This window comes from Argentina anserina, chromosome 2 (genome assembly GCF_933775445.1).
Source record: "Argentina anserina chromosome 2, drPotAnse1.1, whole genome shotgun sequence".
NCBI classification, from domain to species: domain Eukaryota; kingdom Viridiplantae; phylum Streptophyta; class Magnoliopsida; order Rosales; family Rosaceae; genus Argentina; species Argentina anserina.
This window is the reverse complement of record NC_065873.1, coordinates 28,090,223-28,112,298: the sequence shown is the minus strand read 5'-3', so window position 1 is coordinate 28,112,298 and position 22,076 is coordinate 28,090,223. Positions and strand designations below refer to the sequence as shown.

The 22,076-nt window shown below is 39.1% G+C and overlaps 3 protein-coding genes across 4 annotated transcripts; 2 read left to right on the top strand and 1 right to left on the bottom strand.

The window, feature by feature from the left end:
* The first annotated feature begins 686 nt into the window (after positions 1 to 686).
* On the top strand, positions 687 to 5,453 carry LOC126785013 (probable alkaline/neutral invertase B). Its single transcript, XM_050510580.1, has 5 exons — positions 687 to 854; positions 1,788 to 2,290; positions 3,003 to 3,434; positions 3,768 to 4,326; positions 5,022 to 5,453. The coding sequence occupies exons 2-5, from the start codon at positions 1,856 to 1,858 to the stop codon at positions 5,315 to 5,317; spliced, it is 1,722 nt and encodes a 573-aa protein (XP_050366537.1). The 5' UTR covers positions 687 to 854; positions 1,788 to 1,855; the 3' UTR covers positions 5,318 to 5,453.
* Positions 5,454 to 11,240: 5,787 nt separating this feature from the next.
* Positions 11,241 to 15,193, top strand: LOC126783663 (glutamate receptor 2.8-like). The gene is made up of 5 exons (XM_050509169.1): positions 11,241 to 11,631; positions 11,764 to 13,088; positions 13,395 to 13,707; positions 13,852 to 14,258; positions 14,444 to 15,193. The coding sequence occupies exons 1-5, from the start codon at positions 11,268 to 11,270 to the stop codon at positions 15,008 to 15,010; spliced, it is 2,976 nt and encodes a 991-aa protein (XP_050365126.1). The 5' UTR covers positions 11,241 to 11,267; the 3' UTR covers positions 15,011 to 15,193.
* Positions 15,194 to 16,206: 1,013 nt separating this feature from the next.
* On the bottom strand, positions 16,207 to 21,211 carry LOC126782853 (histidine kinase 5). 2 transcript variants are annotated; one of them, XM_050508183.1, is made up of 12 exons: positions 21,099 to 21,211; positions 19,931 to 20,748; positions 19,791 to 19,847; positions 19,451 to 19,678; positions 19,051 to 19,351; positions 18,813 to 18,943; positions 18,657 to 18,706; positions 18,108 to 18,445; positions 17,922 to 18,025; positions 17,040 to 17,831; positions 16,787 to 16,957; positions 16,207 to 16,695 (listed from the first exon to the last, which is right to left on the bottom strand). In XM_050508183.1, exons 2-12 carry the CDS (start codon positions 20,654 to 20,656, stop codon positions 16,558 to 16,560), a joined length of 3,036 nt encoding a protein of 1,011 aa, XP_050364140.1. In that variant the 5' UTR covers positions 20,657 to 20,748; positions 21,099 to 21,211; the 3' UTR covers positions 16,207 to 16,557. The 2 variants fall into 2 exon arrangements, with proteins under 2 accessions (XP_050364140.1, XP_050364139.1); XM_050508182.1 differs by having other exon boundaries at positions 16,207 to 16,957.
* Between the last annotated feature and the right edge of the window lie 865 nt (positions 21,212 to 22,076).

The window sequence follows — 22,076 nt, the reverse complement described above, 5'->3', positions numbered from 1 at the left end:
TTATGGACTAAATTTCCCTACATAAGGACACCTCAAGTAACTAGCAATTGTAATGGTGAAAGATATATATGATAATAGATAGAAAAAACTTGCGTAGAAACTAGTATATACGTGTGCATCCGAACTATCTTTTATTTGTCTACTTTTCGCAATGTAAATAAAAAATTTTAACCGTTTAAAGGTAAATTAAATTAATAGAGATCATGTTTGCAAAAAATTGATGTAAACAAAAATCGTCTTCATAATCGATTGCATTAAACAAATTGACGGTTAGACTACTAACTTTCACCATAACCGTTCATTTGTTTGATGCAATCGACAAAACAAACGATTTTTGTTTATATTGATCTTTTACATAAATGATCTTTAGTAATAAACTAAACTTTTAAACGGTTAAAATCATGTATTTATATTTCCAAAATGTACAAATAAATGAGATTTTAGACGCACGCGTACATATTAGTTTGTACGCAAGTTTTTTCCATAATAGATTGCCAAACCCAACCTTAAACGGATTAGATGGTGATTAATGTTTTGTCATAACAAAATATTTTGAGGCTTTAATGGATACAATTAAGGTAGGCAGTATATATAGAAATTAATCATGTCGGGTATAAATAGCCCTCCAATAATAGAGCGTCGCGTGGAATGTCGTAAATATGATTTATGAGTTTGTTTTTTTTTTCTGTGAACAAAAGATAAAGTATAGAAGTGAGTCCCGCATCGCCATCTCCTCGCGATCTCCGCTGTCTCCACTTTTGCATCGAAAGAGCAACTCCCTTCGCTTTCAGTCTGAGTCTGCAGATCAACGAAGGTGACATGACGAATAATCCACAACCTGATTCTGGGTTGGGGTAAGTATCACTGTCATTTTCTTTCTCATGATGCCTTCATATTCTTTCTGTGCATGAATATGGATTCCGTGCTCAGTGCTCTTTAATTAATTGATATGGTGTGCTGTTCATTATGTTTGATGATGTTCTTTCGAGTTGAATTTGAATGCATCTGAGGCTTGGATGATAGCTGAAATTGACATTGTGCTTTAGAAAAAAGAGCGGATCCATTAGTTTAGGGTACAATGAGTTGACAATGAAATGGATCACGAGGAAGAGGACGTATCTGATGAATGAATGATTGAATCCCGTCGCCGCGAATTTACCAGCGCTGGATCTGTTGTAGGTTGTAGAGCAGATGCAGCCTCAGTAGCTACTAGCTCATATGCTGGTGGGACTTCAAAAAATCCAGTAGTAGCTAGAACTAGTGAAAGGGTAGTTCACCAGACCCCACCTTTCATCTTTTTGCATCTCTTTGTTTTGATGGCTAGTCCCTGAAAATGTCGTAAGTTAGGGAGTGGGTCTTAAAATGGTTGTAAAAGGTTTATGACAGAAGCAGGGTTCGTGAGCGAATAGCCTCCGCCTGCGTTTGATCAGAACCATCATTAGTGTGGCAGACGAGATATGAAGATGTGCTGGAGTGGAGGGCCATTGCAAGATCAACGCCATCGAACTTTAACAACTCTGCCCTCCGGGAAACCAGATATTGCATTTCTAGATTAATAAGGCAACATTTCTTTATGATTGTCAATTATCATTCCATGTGAATACTTCTATAAGTTTACATCAACTTTTACAGTTATTTACATTTGGTGTTATGTATGTTTTAAGAACGAAGTAGTTAAACTAAAAGCAGCTGATATGTCGTTTATAATCACCTAGGAGAGGTGGAAATGGATGATCAATGTTTTTATGCTACTGATGAATGGTACATCTATGGTGATTGATGTGCAGGTGTTGATCACTAAACTAGCCATTTGGGCGAGTCGCCAACTTACCATCCACTTCTAAAACCTACAGAAATGTCATCATTCAATGGGGATGTGTCTCAGAATGGAAATCAAAGAAATGTGGATTCCCTATTTACTGTTGGAGAAATTGAGGAAATTGAATTTTCAAAGCTATTAGAAAAACCTAAACCTTTGAATATGGAGAGACAACGATCATTTGATGAGAGGTCACTCAGTGATTTATCTGTGGGAATGTCTCCACGTCTGTCAGCTCGACATCTGGAGAACTCTTCCAGAAATTATGAACCACCTGAATTTTTATTTTCCCCATGTAGTAGAAGGTCAGTCATTAGTTGTACTCCTAGATCACAGGCTGGATTTGAGCCACATCCAATGGTGGCTGAAGCTTGGGAGAATCTGAGGCGTTCATTGGTGTTTTTTCGCGGTGAGCCGGTTGGGACAATTGCTGCAACAGATACATCTGATGAGAAGCTCAACTATGATCAGGTAGAGTCTCTGTTGCTCCTACCTGTGGTATTTTTCTAATCAGTATCTTCCTTCATTCGATTTATTCTTAATGTTTGGAAGCCTTGTGTTTTAATCTTAATGCTTAAAACTTGACTGTTGGATGTTTTCCATCTGTTTATTATTCATTCTTGTGGTTATACTATTATGAAAGGGGTATGTTCAGACAGTTACTTTTGTAATTCCCTCGAGAATGAACCATAATGTTTCATGATGCATCCAAGTTAGAGTGCGATAATTCATATAAATAAGCTTAAACGGTTTAATTTTACCATGATCATCAGTCTTCCAGATGTCTTGTGAACACTTGATATGTGATGACGACCATATTCATATCAAAACGTTTTGAGGAGCATGCATGTGGAAATTTGGGGAAGATTGTCTTTAGTGCAAATAAGCCTTTCGCACCCTTTGAGGAATGAGTGGCAGAATTTATTCATCACTCTTGGATTTTGCCACCTGTTCCCAGGTTTATTTATTAGCTGATTCGATGTTCTAACACTAATTTTCAAACAGTGAATGTGCTGTCTTAAACTATGCCCTTGATATTTTCATGTTGGAGATTATGACACGCGCACACACGCATAACTTATCACTTCCCTTTGTGTTTTTGTAATTAAGATTTACTACTGTAGGTAAATTCAGTTCTTTGAAATTGGAAACACTAATTGTCTCTTCTTATGAACGTCTGAAGGTGTTTGTGAGAGACTTTGTCCCCAGTGCGTTGGCCTTTCTAATGAATGGTGAACCTGAAATTGTTAAAAACTTTATCTTGAAGACTCTCCGTCTGCAGTCATGGGAGAAAAAGATTGATAGGTTCCAGCTAGGAGAAGGTGTAATGCCAGCTAGTTTCAAAGTACTGCATGATCCAGTCAGGAACACTGAGACTTTAATGGCAGATTTTGGTGAGAGTGCTATTGGAAGAGTTGCGCCAGTTGATTCTGGATTTTGGTGGATCATACTGCTTCGCGCATACACAAAATCTACTGGAGACACATCGTTGGCTGATCGACCTGAATGCCAGAAGGGTATGCGGCTTATTCTAAGTTTATGTCTGTCAGAGGGATTCGACACATTTCCCACCCTTCTTTGTGCAGACGGATGCTGCATGATTGATCGAAGAATGGTAAGTTTTGTAATAATGTTTTCCTATAACTTAGTATATAATAGATGCTGTTAAGCAAACTGTGGATGGATAATATTTTGACTAGTGACAGTCTTTTGTATATGAGAATATGAGGAATATTTTAAATTTTGGACTTGTAGCGTGAATGATTGTAAATGACTGTTTGAATTAAGAAAGTACATGGGGTTGCTCATCTTGGAGATATTCTTGATCTTTTAGCTGTTATTCTGTCAATAATAAAGGTTCCAAATCTATGTAATTATGCATTTGGTCATGTGCTGCCTACACTTCAATTCTTATACTGACTTACTGCATTGATTAATTTGTTTCTAGGGTGTTTATGGATATCCCATTGAAATTCAGGCGCTTTTCTTCATGGCTTTAAGATGTGCTTTGCTTTTGCTTAAGCATGATGATGAGGGGAAGGAATTCATTGAGCGAATAGTAAAACGCCTTCATGCCTTGAGCTATCACATGAGAAGTTACTTTTGGCTTGACTTTAAACAGCTGAATGACATATATCGTTATAAAACTGAAGAATACTCACATACAGCTGTCAACAAGTTCAATGTGATACCAGATTCTCTTCCGGACTGGGTCTTTGATTTTATGCCAACACATGGCGGTTATTTTATCGGGAATGTGAGTCCTGCAAGAATGGATTTCCGCTGGTTTTGCTTGGGGAATTGTATAGCGATTCTTTCATCCTTGGCCACCCCTGAACAATCAATTGCAATCATGGATCTCATAGAGTCACGATGGGACGAATTGGCAGGAGAAATGCCACTAAAGGTTTGTTATCCAGCCATAGACAGTCATGAATGGAGGATTGAAACAGGAAGTGACCCAAAAAATACTAGGTGGAGCTACCACAATGGAGGTTCTTGGCCAGGTATGTTGTCATCACTACTGTTCCCTTTGCACATAATTAAAGTAATATTACATCCAATATTTTTTTGGGAGATTGGAGATTAGGTCTATCAGCCAAATTGGAGTTTGGTATTTAGGGAGAATAGGGGACATTATGATTGTGTTCGAATTTTAAATTGAATGTGTAAAGGTAAGTTCATTTTTATAAATTATCAGTAAATGACTAGGAGACCTAGGAAGATATGTTTAGGTTCCAATAGAGCCACAACTATTTCTTTTTGCTAATAGTTTAATGGTTGTTATGCAATTGATTCAACGTTGTTGTCAACTGTCCCTATTTTTTGGTAATATGGTAGTGTATTTTCCTTTATACCTATGATTTACTGTTTGATACATTATCAAGACGTCAATGTTATCCGAAGTAATGATCTGAAGTCTGAAATAGTGATATGAAATGTAGCAAGAATGTAAGAATTTCCTAGGATGGAGTAACAGGTGCAAATGAGTTATAAGATTTGAATTCCCCATATTCATATGAAAGAGTTAACTCTATCTCAAACATATTTAAAGGGTTCATTGTTAAAGTGAAGTCTTTTGTCTCGGCTTAAAACTTATTACTCCATATTACATACCTGCTTAGATTTCTCATCAAGATACTTGGATAATGCTGAGACCCTTAACTATCTACTGAGTACATATTGTCTACGTGGTTTACAGTTCTACTATGGCTTCTCACTGCTGCATGCATCAAGACTGGACGGCCCCAGATAGCAAGAAGAGCTATTGAACTTGCCGAGAGCAGGTTGCCAAAAGACAATTGGCCCGAATACTACGATGGGAAATGCGGTCGTTACGTCGGGAAGCAGGCTCGCAAATTCCAGACTTGGTCCATTGCAGGTTACTTGGTGGCCAAGATGATGCTGGAAGACCCATCCCATTTGGGAATGATAGCGCTTGAGGAAGACAAACAGATGAAGCCTGCAATGAGGAGATCAAATTCGTGGACATGCTGATTTCTATTGTTCAACCTACGACCACTCTCCAGTAAAGGCTCTCCATTAAAGGGTTGCTCATCATGTGGGGAACCAATGACTAATAAAACTGATTGTAATATCATCTTTTCATAGTACAGAACATTTCTTTTTCTTTTTTTCTCAATGTGTTGTTTGTGTTGTTTTTAGGCCAATATGTAGCTTTTAAACTAGTGTTGTTAGTTACAACTTAGCTCAAGGTGTGACTAAAGGCTGTGACAAAGCAACTCTTCGCAAAACAACCCTTTTCTAGGAAATAACTTTGGCAGAGAAAGTGCTAATACAGACGGGAGTAGTCAATCTGAGAAGTTGAAAGGGGTTGAGGAATGGACTCTTCCAAGCTCCCGTCACTCCAATCTACGTGCCCATTACGCAAACTCCTTTCCAGACATCACTCCTGCAGTCGTGGAGCGGACATTGCCTTGACAAGTCAAGCAATGCAAAGTGTTCCTAGTACTACTCAAGTAAACAATTAGAAGTCACATACACTATGTTACTGTGAGAGCATTCACACCCATAAATTGAATTTGTTCAAGCAAATGGTATGGTCAGAAGCAAATTTTGCTTCAAGCAAATCGATTTCATATTTTGCTCAAGCAAATCGATTTTTTCACACACCCATTTACAATTTGCTTGAGCAATTCAATTTTGTCTTGTTGTGAAATAATTAATTTTTTTACCATATATATTTACAACCAATAATAATGTGTCACGTGTCATTATCGACTCGATATTATCCAAAATTTCCGATAAGATTTTCGACTAATAGATAATTGACAGGTGTCACTGCCACGTGTCATTGTCGGTAAAATAATTGGAGCAGATTTCCTATAAGATTTTCGACTAGTAGAGAATTGACACGTGTCACTGTCGGCAAAATAATTGGACCAAATTTCTGATAAGATTTTCTACCAATTTGCTATAAAACGTCTAATATCACTCATTCTATACTCACACTATTGTGAAGAATCCGAGCATATAACTCATCCTTCAATCTAAACACTTAGCAACATTTCCTTGTTCATCACTTTGATGAATCCTTTCAGCTTCCACAATTTTTTCAGGCGGAGACAACGTCAACAAGAAGAGGATGAGGATATGGAGAAATCATTCGTGAATCAGGTGGTCATGGCGGAAGCACAACACAATGATGAATCAACACGAGCAAGCGGTTCACGCCGCGGTAAAAAACTGAATAAGCCACGTCAGAGGCTATCTAGGAGACGCAATCTTATGGAAGATTACTTCATCGAACGTCCAATTTTCGACGCTCAAGACTTTCACCGGAGGTACAGGATGAGCAGAGACCGATTCAACATTATCATGACGGACCTCTGCAACCACGACATGTCTTGGCATCAAAGAGAAGACGCCACTGGTTTGCTAGGGCTACTTCCCCAACAAAAGATGACCGGGGCTCTATGAATGCTAGCGTACGGGTCAGTCGCAGATCAGTGTACTGAAATTACAAGGATGGGGGAATCGACTACCCTGGAATGTATGAAGGAGTTTTGCAGCCAAGTGGTTCATCTCTATGGTCTAAGATACCTCCGCAGTCCAACAGCGGCAGACCTCACACGACTACTAGGTAAAGGCGAACGCCGAGATTTTCCATGTATGATTGGAAGCATCGACTGCATGCATTGGGAGTGGAAGAACTACCCAACCGCCTATCAAAGGGCATACTCGGGGCGAAAGGGTCGCCCAACAGTTATCCTAGAGGCAGTGGCCTCGTATGATACGTGGATATGGCACAATTTTTTTAGGTGTCCTGGAGCTAAAAATGACATTAATGTGCTCCACCTATCGAATGTGTTCTCAGAGATCCTTGCCGGAAGAGGCCCAACTGTCGTATACGAAGTCCACAGACAGAGGTACACCACAGTTTATTATCTGGCTGACGGAATATATCCAAGGTACTCTACATTTGTCAAAACAATTTCCAATCCCCAGACGCTGCAAGATAAGCTCTTCGCAAAGAAACAAGAGGCATACCGGAAAGATGTGGAAATGGCATTTGGCATCTTGCAATCTATATGGGCAATTATACGTCATAGTTGTACATTGCACCACAAATCGGTAATGACTACCATCATGTTAGCTTGCATTATATTGCATAATATGATTGTTGAGGAAGAGTATGTGGATGATGAGAATGATGATGAGGAAGAAGAAGAAGACTTGCAAAACCCATCGAGGGCTTTCCGGGTTTATGATGGGCCGGTGAATGCACAAGGGAATCGAGTTCTTTTTGAGCCAATCAGTAGAGATGGAGCTAATATACAACGGTTTCACGACCGTGTTGCTGATCTCGAATCCGCTTACATCCATCGAGAGCTCCAGAGAGACTTGGTGAAACACATTTGGAGAGTGGAAACCGGTGAAATACTTTAAATATGTTTTATTGTGTGTTTTCATGATGTTTGTGTTTAATTATTAAGCTTGTGTTTAATTTCAGTATGTGTGTTTAATTTAATGTGTATTTCAATTTCAACTTAATAAATAAATTGCATTTTATTTCTCGAAAAATTTAAATTACATAAAATGACGAGCCGAGCCCAGATTTATTCTTAGTACAATACTATAACAACTATGGAAAAAGCACGCGACTTGGGTGATAACAATCCGAATATGTTTCATCGGTATGTTGCTCTTGACTAGCTTCTCCTTCATTAAGGATTGCTAGTTTCCTCTTGGTAAAATACCTTTTCGAGATTGGGGTCATAGCCTCCAAATCCATTGTCATGATCTTTGTGTCACTCTCTTGTTTCTTCAATCGTAACTCTTCTTCCGCCCTTGCTTCTTTCCGCTTTTGAATGTTTATGTACTCCGCATAATAATTAAGCTCACTTTCATTATGGGCTAGCCTCTTGGTATGCTATGATGCTTGGTCACTTGCAATGGTATGCAAAACCTCCACCCGTTGCTCAATAGGAGTCTTACCCTGTTTCTTTTGGCGCCTAGCTTCCTTTGCCGCCTTGGTTTCCATTGGTCTAGGTGGACTCGATGGAGCTGCTGTGTTGCTTTGAGGTATCTCATTCAATTGATCATCATCCAAATTGATGGTTGGAGATGATTCAGTTGCGGAAGGAGTACCGTGGTAACTACTTGCATATAGAGATAAAGTAGTAGGTAGCACCGCAACGAAAGATGGATGATCTTTAACCACTTCCCAACATTCAAAGTGTGTAAACTTTTTCTTCTTGGCATTATAGTAACATGATTGAGCTTGTCGTTCCTGATGTAAAAAACTTATATTAGGTACTTATTTAATTACATAATTTAAATAAATTGGATAAAATAAATAATGTAACAAATTAGATATATTAAAACAAATAATGTAAACAATGCTACATATTTAAACAAATTAAATAAAACAAATAATGTAAAAAAAGTAGATATATTAAAATAATTAAATATGTAAACAATGCTACATATTTAAACAAATTAGATATAAAATTACATAATTTAATTCATATAATCAAATAAAAATTATAATATATAATAAAACAATGTACTTACTTCGTCCATTAGCGAAGTGCCGCTAGCTATACGTTGTCGTGATGCCGCTAAACATTCGCCCCATTTTTGCAAGAGTAGGTTGAACTTGTTGTAGTGAGAAGCGAGCGCGATTCGGGTCCTCGGCTCCTTCGGAGGTTTCTCACCCGGTGCTAGCACTCAATTTTGCATATAATCGCCATGAATTATCTCCCACAATTTGTCACTCTTTTGTTTGTTACTGTCATATTCATCAATGCTATGACGGACAAAAGAAATGCACATTTGTAAATCTTCGGAAGGAAGCCAATGGGTGCCCATTATTTTAGAAAAAAATGCTAAACAAAATGAGAGAGGAGATGGAGAAAGATGTGAAATTTGTTATGCACAAATTGGTGTGAGTTGATCAAATATTGAAGTAGTATTTATAGGCAAATTTTTGGGAGAGTTTTGAAAATTTTGAGATTTTTTTACAATTTTTTTAGTTTATATCCGTTCTGATCAAATAGTAATCGTTGCCTATTAATTTTGACCGTTAGATCGAAATTTCTGATTCAAAATGGAAGGCCCAGATCTATTATACAGTTGGCCCATTCAGTAAGCCACGTGTCAGCCATTCATTGGCTCGTTAAATTTTTTTAACCGCGCCAAACAGAAAAAAAAATCAACTCGTGCCTGACGTCATCCACATGTCATGGGCTCCGCCAGGCGGTCGAGCAATCGCCGGAGCAAACTTTGCTCGAGTGGAGGGGCGAGCAAACCAGTCCGGTTGACTGGGCGAGCACCTCTCGTCCGGTGCGAGATCGAAAATCGGTTTGCTCGAGCAAACCGATCGGTCCCCGTCGCTGCTCGAGCACTAGCTCCTCCACTGCTCGCCGGTACGGATGCTCTGAGTTTAGATTTTAGACCCTAGTTGATTTCTGATTTTCACTTGAGGTAATCTAGATCTAGCCTAGCATTAGGCAAAAAGGAGTCTACTTGTGTAGGTACAATTAATAAAGCAGAAACTAATTGTTGGAGAGAGGAATATGATACATGTATTACTAAACTTTCCAAGCACACTGTCGCTTTTGTACAGAAAATACCATGAAAAATTTACACTAGGTTGCAATCTGGGAGATATTGCTCAAGCCTCTCTTTCAATTTTTGGCGCGTTACTGGTTTCGGCACAAATGAGTCCATCCCATTTGCAAAGCACTCTTCTGCGCTCTCTGCAAATGCATCTGGTGTTATCTGCAACCAAAAAAACACAACAATTCTTTATCAAAGTCGATCACATTGTAAACAAGACTCGAGTTCATAGTGTAACGGTTGGCAATGCTCACCCCATGCCAATGATTGGGATTCGTTTTGCACAAGGCTTATGTCCATGGCCGTTTTGTTGTGTATTTGAAGTAGGCACGGATTGCTCGATTCCAGCTTTCTCTGCAGCTTCAATTTCCAGCTGCCAGTTTCTTCGAAAGAGCGTATGGTAGCTTGTTGGCCGTCCATAACTGGCATATGAACATCTTGCAAATTCTGGACAAACCAAGAATACCAGGACCACACATTGATAACATAGTTGCCATGGATTACCTTAATTTGCAGAGAAAGAAAAGATGCAGACGAAGCTCAAAAGAGAGAGAAGAAGTAGAACCTTTCTTTAATATTTCACTAAATGAAAAACTGTACAGAGAAACAGAAATATTACAATACCACACTATTTATAGTCTCAGAAAACTTAACTCTAACAGCATAGTAATTTTAACATTGACTTTGACCTAGACAATATGGCAAGGCCATGAGCTGCGCTAACACACATCCCATCGGGAAAAGAAAAACAGAATTACACTGAATTCGCGTAGGGTTTCCTGGACATTTATGCGCCGTAGTCATGCGTATAGGACCAGGTACAAGTATACCTCATTTGTTAGTCATTCGTATAGGACCAGTTACAAGCTAGTATACCTCATTTGTTAGTCATGCGTATAGGACCAGTTACAAGTATACCTCATTTGTTAGTCATGCGTATTGGACCAGGTACAAGTATACCTCATTTGTTAGTATCCAGCGACTTTTCAACAAATTGGAAAGTAGACTGTAGACCAGCATGGTTTATCATAGCCGGCCAATTACAGACTCGCTATCACGTTTCTGGTAACCATAATTATCTTTCCATATGCCAGTCTTCTAACTCTTCTTGCGCTGCTGTCAATATTAAATAACAATTTATTGCAATGATAATTTCTGAGTACTTGCCCAGCTATTGTATTCAAGGACGATATAACGTTTGTGTGTATATTTTACTCTAAAAGCTTGGCTTCCCGGTCTTCGAATCGCATATCGATATATATTGGAGTTGCTTAGCTAGATAGGTTTTGTGCTATGAATGTCAACGGCTTATTTCCTATGAGAGGAATCATAAGTGGCCGGGTATAAATAAGTTTGCCTGGATATGCATTTCAAAAAAGAAGTTTGCCTGGATCTTGAACTGTCATTGAATCTGAAATTCAGAAGACTCACGATGATCAACAAAAAGCACCCTTCCCACCTTAATAAGCGTGCTCTTTTCTCAATCTTTGTCATATTTCTTTCTTTATCGATATCAATGGCCAAGCCCCAAAACAAAAGTCCTACTTTGGTGAATCTCGGGGTCGTTCTTCATGACCTTAATCATTCAGTTGGTGGGAAGATGTGGTTGAGTTGCATAGAAATGGCCCTGTCAGACTTCTATGCATCTCGTCCTCACTACAACACTAGGTTGGTCCTGAAATTCAGGGAGTACAAACCAAATAGTGTGCTCGGTGCAGCCAACGCAGGTTATTTCAGTCTAGCTACCTCTTTGTAATCTGGAATTCCGTTTATCCATCTCCAAGTTAAATTTATAAAGTTATTCGGAACTTTTACTCACGTTTACTATTTTTTTTTTCCTCTTTTTCGTTGAGATGCAGCTCTTGATCTCATAAAGAATGATCAGGTACAAGCCATCATCGGACCAGTGACATCGATGGAGACGAGCTTCGTTATTTCTCTGGGAGATCAAGCACAAGTGCCGATCATATCATTTTCTGCCACAAGTCCTTCTCTTACTTCACTCCAAAGTTCCTATTTCTTCCAGTTTGCACAAAATGACGCTGCACAAGTGAAAGCCATAAGTGCAATCATTAAAACATTCGGGTGGAGACAAGTTGTGCCTATATATGCAGACACTGTGTACGATGATGGAATGATACCGATTTTGACTGACGCCCTACAAGAAGTTGATGCCCGTGTCCCCTACCGCAGCGTTATTTCCCCTTCCGCAACTGATGATCAAATTAAAAGCGAGCTTTATAAGTTGATGACCATGCAGACTCGAGTCTTCATTGTTCACGTGACAAGTGATCTATGCTCTAAGCTATTTGCTAAGGCGGAAGAGGTGGGAATGATGGGTAAAGGCTATGTTTGGTTGATCACTAGTGGGATTACTAATCGTTTAAGTTCGATGAATTCTTCAGTCATCAGTACCATGAATGGAGTAGTTGGTGTGCAAACTTATGTCCAAAAGACAACAGAGCTTGAAGATGTCAAATTCCGGTGGAAAAGGCATTTCAGAAAACACTATCAAGATGTCGATGCTGAATTAGATGTTTTCGGACTTTGGGCTTATGATGCTACTTTTGCCATAGCAATGGCAACTGAACAAGTGCTTGGGACTACAAGTAGTATTGGTTTCCAAGACCCAAATGCTTCTAACAACTTGACAGGACTTGACACACTTCCTGCCTCTTCGTATGGTCCAAAACTTCGCGAAGCCCTCTCGACTACTGAATTTAAAGGCATTGCCAGCGATTTCAGCGTTGTTGATGGGCAACTTCAGTCATCAAATTATTATAGCATTGTCAACGTTGATGGTCGCGGAGCACGATCAATAGGATTTTGGACACCACAACATGGATTGGTGCGCAGATTGAATCCGGAAAGTTTTGAGGGCAATATTGGACCGATTATTTGGCCGGGTGATTCAGTTGACGCTCCAACTGGATGGGTAAATCCAACAGGTGGGAAGAGGTTGAGAGTAGGGATTCCTGTCAAGAATAGATATGATGAATTTGTAAATGTTATGAAGGATCCTGTGACTAATCAAATATCTGTTAGTGGATTCAGTGTTGATGTCTTTAAGGCTGCAGTGGAATCATTACCATATGCTCTTCCTTATGAATACATTCCTTTCGCGAACCCAGATGGCACCAGCGCCGGCAGCTACAGTGATTTGTGCTATCAAGTATATCTTGGGGTAAATCTTTTTTCGATCTTTTTTCCCAAGAAAAATCTAAAACTTTCTTATCAAACCTGCAAAAAAATTGGCTTAATACCATTTGATCTGGCAGCGCATTGGTTTCCCCTTTGCACTTATACTAAATTGGAATATTCGAGTCTAGGAAATAGAATTCAAATTTGACACTTCTTAATATGAATTTTTGAGGATGTGAATAATTCATATGTTTGTGAGCTCGATCAATATCTTTCTAGATTAATGATCGAGCGTTTATCTTCTTTATTAAGATATTGATTACATATATATATATATATATCCTCGCAGAAGTTCGATGCTGCGGTCGGAGATATAACTGTTACCAAAAACAGATCAAAATATGTAGATTTCACGACGCCATATATTGACTCTGGCGTAGCAATGGTTGTGCCCGTCCTGAGAAGAAGGAGCGAAAATGCATGGGTGTTCTTGAGGCCTTGGACATGGGATCTTTGGCTAACAACTTCTTGTTTCTTCCTTTTCATTGGTTTTGTGGTTTGGGTACTTGAACATCGAATTAATGAAGATTTTCGCGGTCCCCCTTCACATCAAGTTAGCACTGGTCTCTGGTTCTCCTTCTCGACAATGGTTTTTGCACACAGTAATGTCCACTAACTCTATCAGGATTCGGATTACTGAAAAATAGCTTTAATTGATATAACTCGCAGTAGTAATGAAATTCTTTCTTTGATCGATGGAGTTTCTATAGCCAGTGCTCAAAAGTTTATTTGCTTTCTGCATGCAGCTGCCAAAGTTGTCAGCAATTTGGGCAGATTTGTGATGGCTGTATGGATATTTGTTGTGCTAGTGTTGACAATAAACTACACAGCCAATCTGACTTCATTATACACCGTTCAAAAACTCAAGCCAACTCCAACCGGTTTAAAGGATCTTCTGAGTGAGGGGGAAAATGTCGGCTACACAACCAATCCTAATGTTTACCAGTACTTGAAACAAGTTGGTTTCAAAGATTCCAAGCTTAGGCATTATCGGAATTTGGAAGAAATTGCTGAGGCTCTTTTAAAAGGGAGTGCAAATGGAGGTGTTGCTGCTTTGGTTGATGAAACCCCCTACTCGATGCTTATTGCTTCAAAATATTGCGACAAATATACCATGATTGGACCCTTATTTAAAACAGATGGATTTGCCTTTGTAAGTTATATATATATTATCTCTCCTCTACTCTAATATGCATTGTTTAATAAGCAATATGATATAATCAATAGTCATTTTCTTTCCATTTCTGTCAAGGTATTCGTATAAGTATTTATATATACCACCGTTATGATTTTTTTTCTGGATTTCTCTTTACTAATTTGTCGAGGTGGCTATTGCAGGCATTTCCGAAAAAATCTCCTATCCTACCTGATATATCATTAGTTATCTTGGATATGATTAGGGGACAGAAGATGTCCAGCATTCAAAGCATTTGGATTAAAAATAATAGCAATTGTCAACGCTCAAGTGCTGAGAAGGAGTTTCGCAGTAGTATTGACACTGATAACTTTTGGGTCTTATTCCTCATTGCTGGGACAGCTTCAACACTCGCTCTCATCATATTTGTAGCCTCCTTCATTTACAGGCACAGATACATCTTCACGCAACCAGATCCAGATGGTTCATGCCCCTCTACTTGGACAAAGATTCAGACCATGTTTACTGTTTTCAACGAAAAAGACCCCAACTATCACGCCTTCAAATGTAGCCAACCCCCTAGTGCAATTGAGTCCTCACCGAGCCACCCGCATAGTCCAGAGGACGATCGTTCAAGCCACACTGATACCGATTTCGCATTTTCTGGAGAGCAACACACATCCGCAACTGATCAAGCCTCTCCAGAAAACGCTCCTGCTGCCCCTGACGTTGTAGTAGCCTTGCAAATAATTACTCCTAGTACAGCTTAGGACTACAGTTGTACGTAAACCATTAGATTGTAGGGCTATAATTCGGTCCTGGTTCCTTAAGGAACCCGTTGGAACTGAACCGGTTTTATACAGTTCAATTTGGTTTGTGTAAAAAAAAAGTTATCACTCGAACCGAACCGTTTTATATACAGACGGTTTGTTTCGGTTATAGTTATAAAAACATATAAGAACCGTTGGATTTAAATCATTATAAGACTAGATGTCTATGTGTTCCCCTTGAACTCTTGTTGCTCATTGCGAGTCTCTCAGTCTCTCTTTTTTTTTTCAGTCTCTCAGTCTTCAAACTCCTCCTCCGCCGCCTCCACCTATCAAACTAGGTCATCCCCTCCCTCTCCTCTACCTCCGACACTATCATCTCTCTCTCCTCCACCTAGCTTCAATAGACCATTCCGATCGTGGCATCCACTTCTCAGTTCTTAGTTCGCGCTGTCAATATGCACTGCGGCGTTCACTTGCTAAAGTCCGGCAACGAGTCGGCCCACCGAATCTCCACCAATAGTAGTCCACTTCTTCACGAAGTCAATTCGTGCCCAATTTCCAGGTTTGAGGTAAGATTCTTGATCTCCACCAACTTTTTGATTTCTAATTTGAACTTGATCTTGGATTTTTTTCAATCTTGTTTCTAATTATAATACAATGGAAAATGGGTTTCTGATCAAAGAGGGTTTAATATTTGATAAATAATTTTCAATTTTGTTTCTAATTATATTACAGTGGAAAATGGGTTTATGTTACAGTTTTAGTACGACTGATGCTTTCATTGTAATGTGCAGATCTTCAATCTATGGATCAGAGGGAGTAATTCTTCTTATGAATATGATTATGAAGTGACGATATTGAGATTGTGCTATGGTGGTTATAGATGATGCAACTCATGTCTTTAATTTCAGGAACCGTTTTGGAAGCGGAACCGAACCAATTCTAAATAGTTCGGTTTCTAACGGTTCCTACTTTCAAATACACATAATCTGAACTGTTTGAATAACACAGTTCGGCTCACGATTTCTGTAATTTTTGGTGTTTTTGGAACCGTTTATAGCCCTATTAGATTGTAATCTATTGATTGGGCCTAACCCAGATGGTAATGAAAGACCCAAGCCGATTGATTAAAAGCCCAAATTTTCCTTGTTCTTCCATCCTCCACTTCTCGCTCTATCGCAGTTACGCAGATGAGCGCAATCAGTCTCCGGAAAGTCATCACGCGGCTGCCGCCGGAGGTCAACCAGCAGGCCAAGATGGCCGATAATTTCGACCGCACGAAGACGAAATCGCCAGATTGCAGGACAAGTACGGCGTCTGCACCAAAGATAAGTAAGCGATCCAACACGACGTCGTTAAGACTCGCTAAGATTCCCCATTGTTAATTTCAATTCGAATTAGTAATCTACTTAGGACAAAAAGGATTTTGCTTGTGTATGTACACTTTCATAAGCTGAAGCTAATTGTTAGAGAGAAGGATATGATACATGGATCACAAAACTTTCCTAGCACGCTGTCGTTTTTGTACAGAAAAAACCATGAAAAGTTTACACTAGGTTGCATTCTGGTAGATATTGATCAAGCTTCTCTTTCAATTTTTGGCGCGTTACTGGTTTCGGCACAAACGAGTCCATCCCATTTGCAAAGCACTCTTCTGCGCTCTCTGCAAATGCATTTGCTGTCATCTGCAACCAAAAAAATACAACATTCTTTAGCACATTCAATCACATTTAAAAGAAGAATCGAGTTCATTGTGTAAGGGTTGGGAATGCTCACCGCAATTATTGGGATTCGCTTTCCACAAGGCTTATGTCGGTGGCCGTTTTCTAGCGTATTTGAATCTTGCTCGATTCCAGCTTTCTCAGCAGCTTCCCAGCTGCCAGTTTCTTCGAAAGAGCGTATTATTCTTGTAGCTTGTAGGCCGTCCATGACTGGCATATGAACATCCTGCAAAATTCAGAACCATGAATACCAAGACTAGGATTTTTTGTGTTTAAAGAAACCAACAAGTTGTGTAGAATTTGCATACCATCAGGATGAGATCATATCTACAGCGCTGAAATGCGCGCACGGCTTCAGCTCCGTTTTTCACAACCTCTATGCTTTGGCCCAACTGCTTCATCATTGACTGTGCCACCATAATGTTGATCTTGTTGTCTTCAACAAGAAGAATCTTAGGTTTCGATGTTGATTTAGGTATTTTCGAACTGTTGCCAGAGCTACACTCTGAATCTTCATCTGAATTTTCCTGTCTCGTACAAGTTCCTTGAGGTTCTTTTGTCTTTGCTGGTACACCATTTTCTCTGCTTGCCTCTGCATGATGATTTGAATCTGATGAAGAATTTTGGGATTGACTGTTTGAGTCATCTTGACCTTTTCTGCCTCTAATAGATGGAGTTTCACCTTTAGAATTCGAGGTGTGACTCACTGACCTCTCTGTTTCTGATAATGTCTCGGCAACATCATCAACTGCTGAACAGCAATTTTCAACTGAAATTGTCTCCTCTGGTCTGATGTTGTTATATGGAAAAGAGTATGTATTTTGGGACGGTCCATTGAGTTTATGTGATAGCAGTTTATGATTCCTGCTAGTGCCATTGGAAGAGAACAGAGAGCCTAATGTGAGTGGTTGGAACTGGATATAGCTTTCAGCTACTTCATCATCAGTAACAGCATCGTCATAATCAGCCATATCCGTGAGCTCATCAGGATCATCAGAGTTTTCGGAGGATGTTGAAACCTTGTAAGGTAATACAAATGTGAAAGTGGATCCACAATGTTCTCTGCTAGACACAGTTAGTTGGCCCCCCATTAGTTCAACCTACACCAAAAACATTCAAGCTGTTAGCTTATCTAACATTATTGGTTGCATTGTTTGATAATATTGGACACTGTGGACAGAAGTATTTACCAATTGTTTGCATATTGCTAATCCTAATCCTGTCCCGCCATATTTTCGAGCATGATCAGCACTCACTTGCATGTATCTTTTGAAAAGGGTTGGTAAAGCTTTTTCTGATAGTTAAAATCATAAGACCAATCAGTAACTTTCAAGGATAGGATCATTAAACTAAAGTTGATGAATCTTGAAGTTTACCTGGTATTCCAATTCCTGTGTCATATACATCGCACCGTAACCACACTGTTTTTGTTTCAGATGAATGAGGCTTCTCCTCTTTATCTCCATTCATTGAGGTTTCGCTCTTTACTGGTGTATTAGGTTCGTCTTGAATACAACTAATTTGGTAAGGTTCGTTCCCACGGAAAATTTCTCCATTACAACAATTTTGCAATGCTGATTCCTCTTCATTCAATCCACTCTCTAAAACTGTTGATTGAATCGTATCTGATTTTTGCAGACATCCAGAAGTTGGATCCTCTACCATATAAAGTTTTATCCCAACTTTTCCTTCATGTGTAAACTTGATTGCATTACTGCAAAATGAACAAATTATTAGAAATTCTGGCCCAATGCTCTCTGAATTTACATATCATATAGTGTTCATTAATGCGGCATATTGCAATTTCTCATTAGAAGGGTTTGTGAATCTTTAGAACCTATGTAACACAGAACCACTGCATAAAATAAGCTTTTCATATATGGAAACCTTGACTAGAAAATTAATTAATCCTCTGAATTACATACCTGATCAAGTTGGTTAGGATTTGACGAATCCTTAAAACATCTCCAATGACCTGAAATTGGTACATATTAAGGGATCAATTGTCATGTATAAAAGGTATAAATGCTAGTCTGTTGATTGCTGTCAACTATATGCTGAAATGTCTTCTGAATCCTCACCTCCACAGGAACATCCTCCATAATATGTCCTTCCAAGGTCAAAACTTTCTGTAATGATGCTGCTGCAGTCTGTAGTACATGCTTAACTACCTGTCTTGGCCGGAACTTCGTAGCCTCCAACTTCATAACTCCTACACCAATAAACGAAATAATATCAGCTTAATACTCAGAAATAAAAACAGACTCATATATATAGGGCAGATTCAACTAGAATTGTTTGAAGAGGAACAGCTCATACCTGACTCAACCTTAGAAAGGTCGAGGATGTCGTTTATCAGTTGGAGAACTAAATCTCCTGAAGATAACATGACTTCCAACAGCTGCCGTTGCTCGCGGTCAAGTTTTGTGGTGGTAAGAATTTCAGCCATGCTGACAACCCCAGAAAGAGGAGACCTTATCTCATGAGACATTGTTGCCAGCATCTGTTTTGCTCGCATAGTCTCCTCGGTTATGTGAATCGTCTTGTTCAGCTCAGTTTCTTTGGCCTTTTGGACAGCTATTTCCTCGCGAAGCTTTGCCATCTTCTCTCTTTTCCTCACCTATTATGCCAGAATTGTAACACAAACAAACGACCATCAGTATATATGAGCACAAGCCTTGAAAGAATCGTATAAGAAAATGATTGAAAACTTTGTCACCTGATCAGACACCTCCATCCCCATATAGTTTATACCAATTGTCTCCCCTGCCTTGTTGAAAACAGGTTCCACATATATCAAAAACGTCTTCGAACCAAATAATTCAGTCTCAAATGTAATCTCCCTTTTCGCAGGTATCCCTTTCTCCAGAACCTCTCTCTTGAAGTCTTGAGATTCCTTGACTCCAGCCCCAGTGAATATCTCAACATCTGTCTTCCCTATAATATCCTGATATAACAAAACCAAGATCTTAACTCTCTGTCTAGTGTCACTCACAGCATTATGTTAGGTAGCAATCTAATCACTCCCTTGAATGAGAACTTCAGTGACAATAATTTACCTGCTCTCCCAAACTTGGGAAGTGATTGTAGATAAAGCGATAACGCAATTCTTTATCCTGAGACGCAAAGTTATAAAGATGTCAATCTCTTGAAGGTAAAATTGATGCAAAATCAATGTGAGTAACGCTATTCGAGTAACCTGATGACCAATAACAACAGGTGCATTCTGAAGTACAAAATGCAAGAAATTATCTGCTCTTTTCAGAATCTCAGACAACTCATCAACGGGCGATGACTGTCTTTCGATACTCTTAATGCTTTCCTGCAATTGATCGACGAGAATCTGCTCTCTAGCAACACTTGCTTCCAATAACCTCTCCAAATTCATAGCCCTTTGTTTCCAGTACACAACACTGTCGTACTCGGCTTCTGTCTCAATTCTCTTCCTCTCCACAACAACATCAAGCCTCTTTAGAGGAACATCCGGAGCCCATAACTGATATACTTCATCCAAAATGGAAATGGGGCGTTTGTCACCTCCATAGCTTTCTGACTCGAAGCGGTGCTCTTCCAATATCTCCAATTTCTTAAGCTCAACTTCCTGCTTTTGCTTGCTGAGAATGTCGAGTTCTTCTCTCAGAAGGCGCACGACATTCGCCTGCTTGTATTCCCAGTGCTTTACAAGGTTTGCTAACTGGGAAGAGCCTGTATCTGTATGTTTGGTTAGTTCAAAGAGCCTCTTGAAATCAACATTAGTCGGTTTCTCTTTCAATGTGACCTCTTCTAACATGTCTTGATCTTGTCCTGGCTTTTCCATGTTGAATTGTTTGTCGGAATCTATATCCTCAGGCCACATAGAAGGGAGGACTTCCTCCAATTCCATTGCCATTTCTTCAATATTATCGATCTCCATTTCACAAACCATCGAATCCGGCTCAAATTCGCATCAAATTTAGGTGTCTCCAGAGCACATATCAAAAGGAAAATGCTACCCTTTCAGTACGTAGTCTCTGCAGTCTGCACATTCGATAATCAAAACAAAGAACAGAAAAATTAGCATAAATTACGAATCTAATCTCAAAAAGTAATTGAAGCCTGTCATTAACATATTGGTGGATTACTCTTAGTTTATTAGCTTGAAAACAGAAGTGTCTAAATCAAGAAAAGGTTGCACAGTTGCACATTCAGAAAAATCTTGACGAGATCAGCACAAATAGTCTTAAATCGTTTCAACTAATTTTGGATAAGGCGAGGCGAAAAACCAACTTGCCAAAATGATGACAATATCCATGAAGAGAAAGTCAAATACGACTTCATGGGCTTAAATCTTGATCAAGCTTCAGAATTGCATAAAAGCATATACAAACCTTTTTTGTGGAAAATTCAAAGCAACCCTTTCATGGTGAAGGAATCAAAGCAGACCCTTTGAAGAAGAAGCACCAGAAGAGAGTCTGGAAATGGCCAAAAAGGCTATAAATGCAGATCTGGGAGGAATCTAATAAACTGATTAATTAGTTAAAACTCAAAAGCCTAGCTTCAGTAGTAGTACTGGTATTGAATCAGTTAGAGAGAGAGAGAGAACTCAGAAAAGCATGTGAGGAAAAGAAAGCTAATAACAAATGTGGGAGAGGAAGAGAGAAAAACAAGGGGCCATGTGCATCTGGAGGTCAAAAATATTAGAGAATTATTGGGATGCCAATTTTTTAATCGAACCTGGAGCTGAAACTTGCTATTTAATTCAATGTGTTTCTGTGTTTTTGGGTTTTTGAAGTGATCAAATTCAGAGAGAGCTCATCTCTACTTCTGCAAAACAAAAACCCCAGACTTGCGATCAGCTATGGCTAATTGGCTAAGCTATAAGTCTTGGTATGAACTTAAAACGAAGAAGCAGTTGAGGACTTTGAGAAAGAGAGAAAAATAGGTTCTTGTGGGAGTTGGAGTTTTTATATGGGTTTTTAAATGGGGTTTGTTGTTCCCCGCCTTTTTCCCAGGTGATGACGTGTGTAGCACTGCACGTGAGGAACACGCGCTTTACTAAGAAAGGGAAGGGAAACGAAGAATAATTATTCTGTGTACCCGCCACACCACGTATCACTGTCATGTGTTGTATCAAGCCAATTATATTACGCCATGATATAATTAACATGCACGCGGTGAAAATGACAAAAGTTTATTTACATATAAAAACCAATCAGAAACAATCACAGTAAAAAATGAACCAATAACATTAAGAGGTACGGCACGTGGGATATGTGTCGGATATATATAAAAATTTCTCTGCGGTGAAAATGGTAAAAATTTATTTACATATAAAAACCAATAAGAAAGTCACTATAAGAAATTAA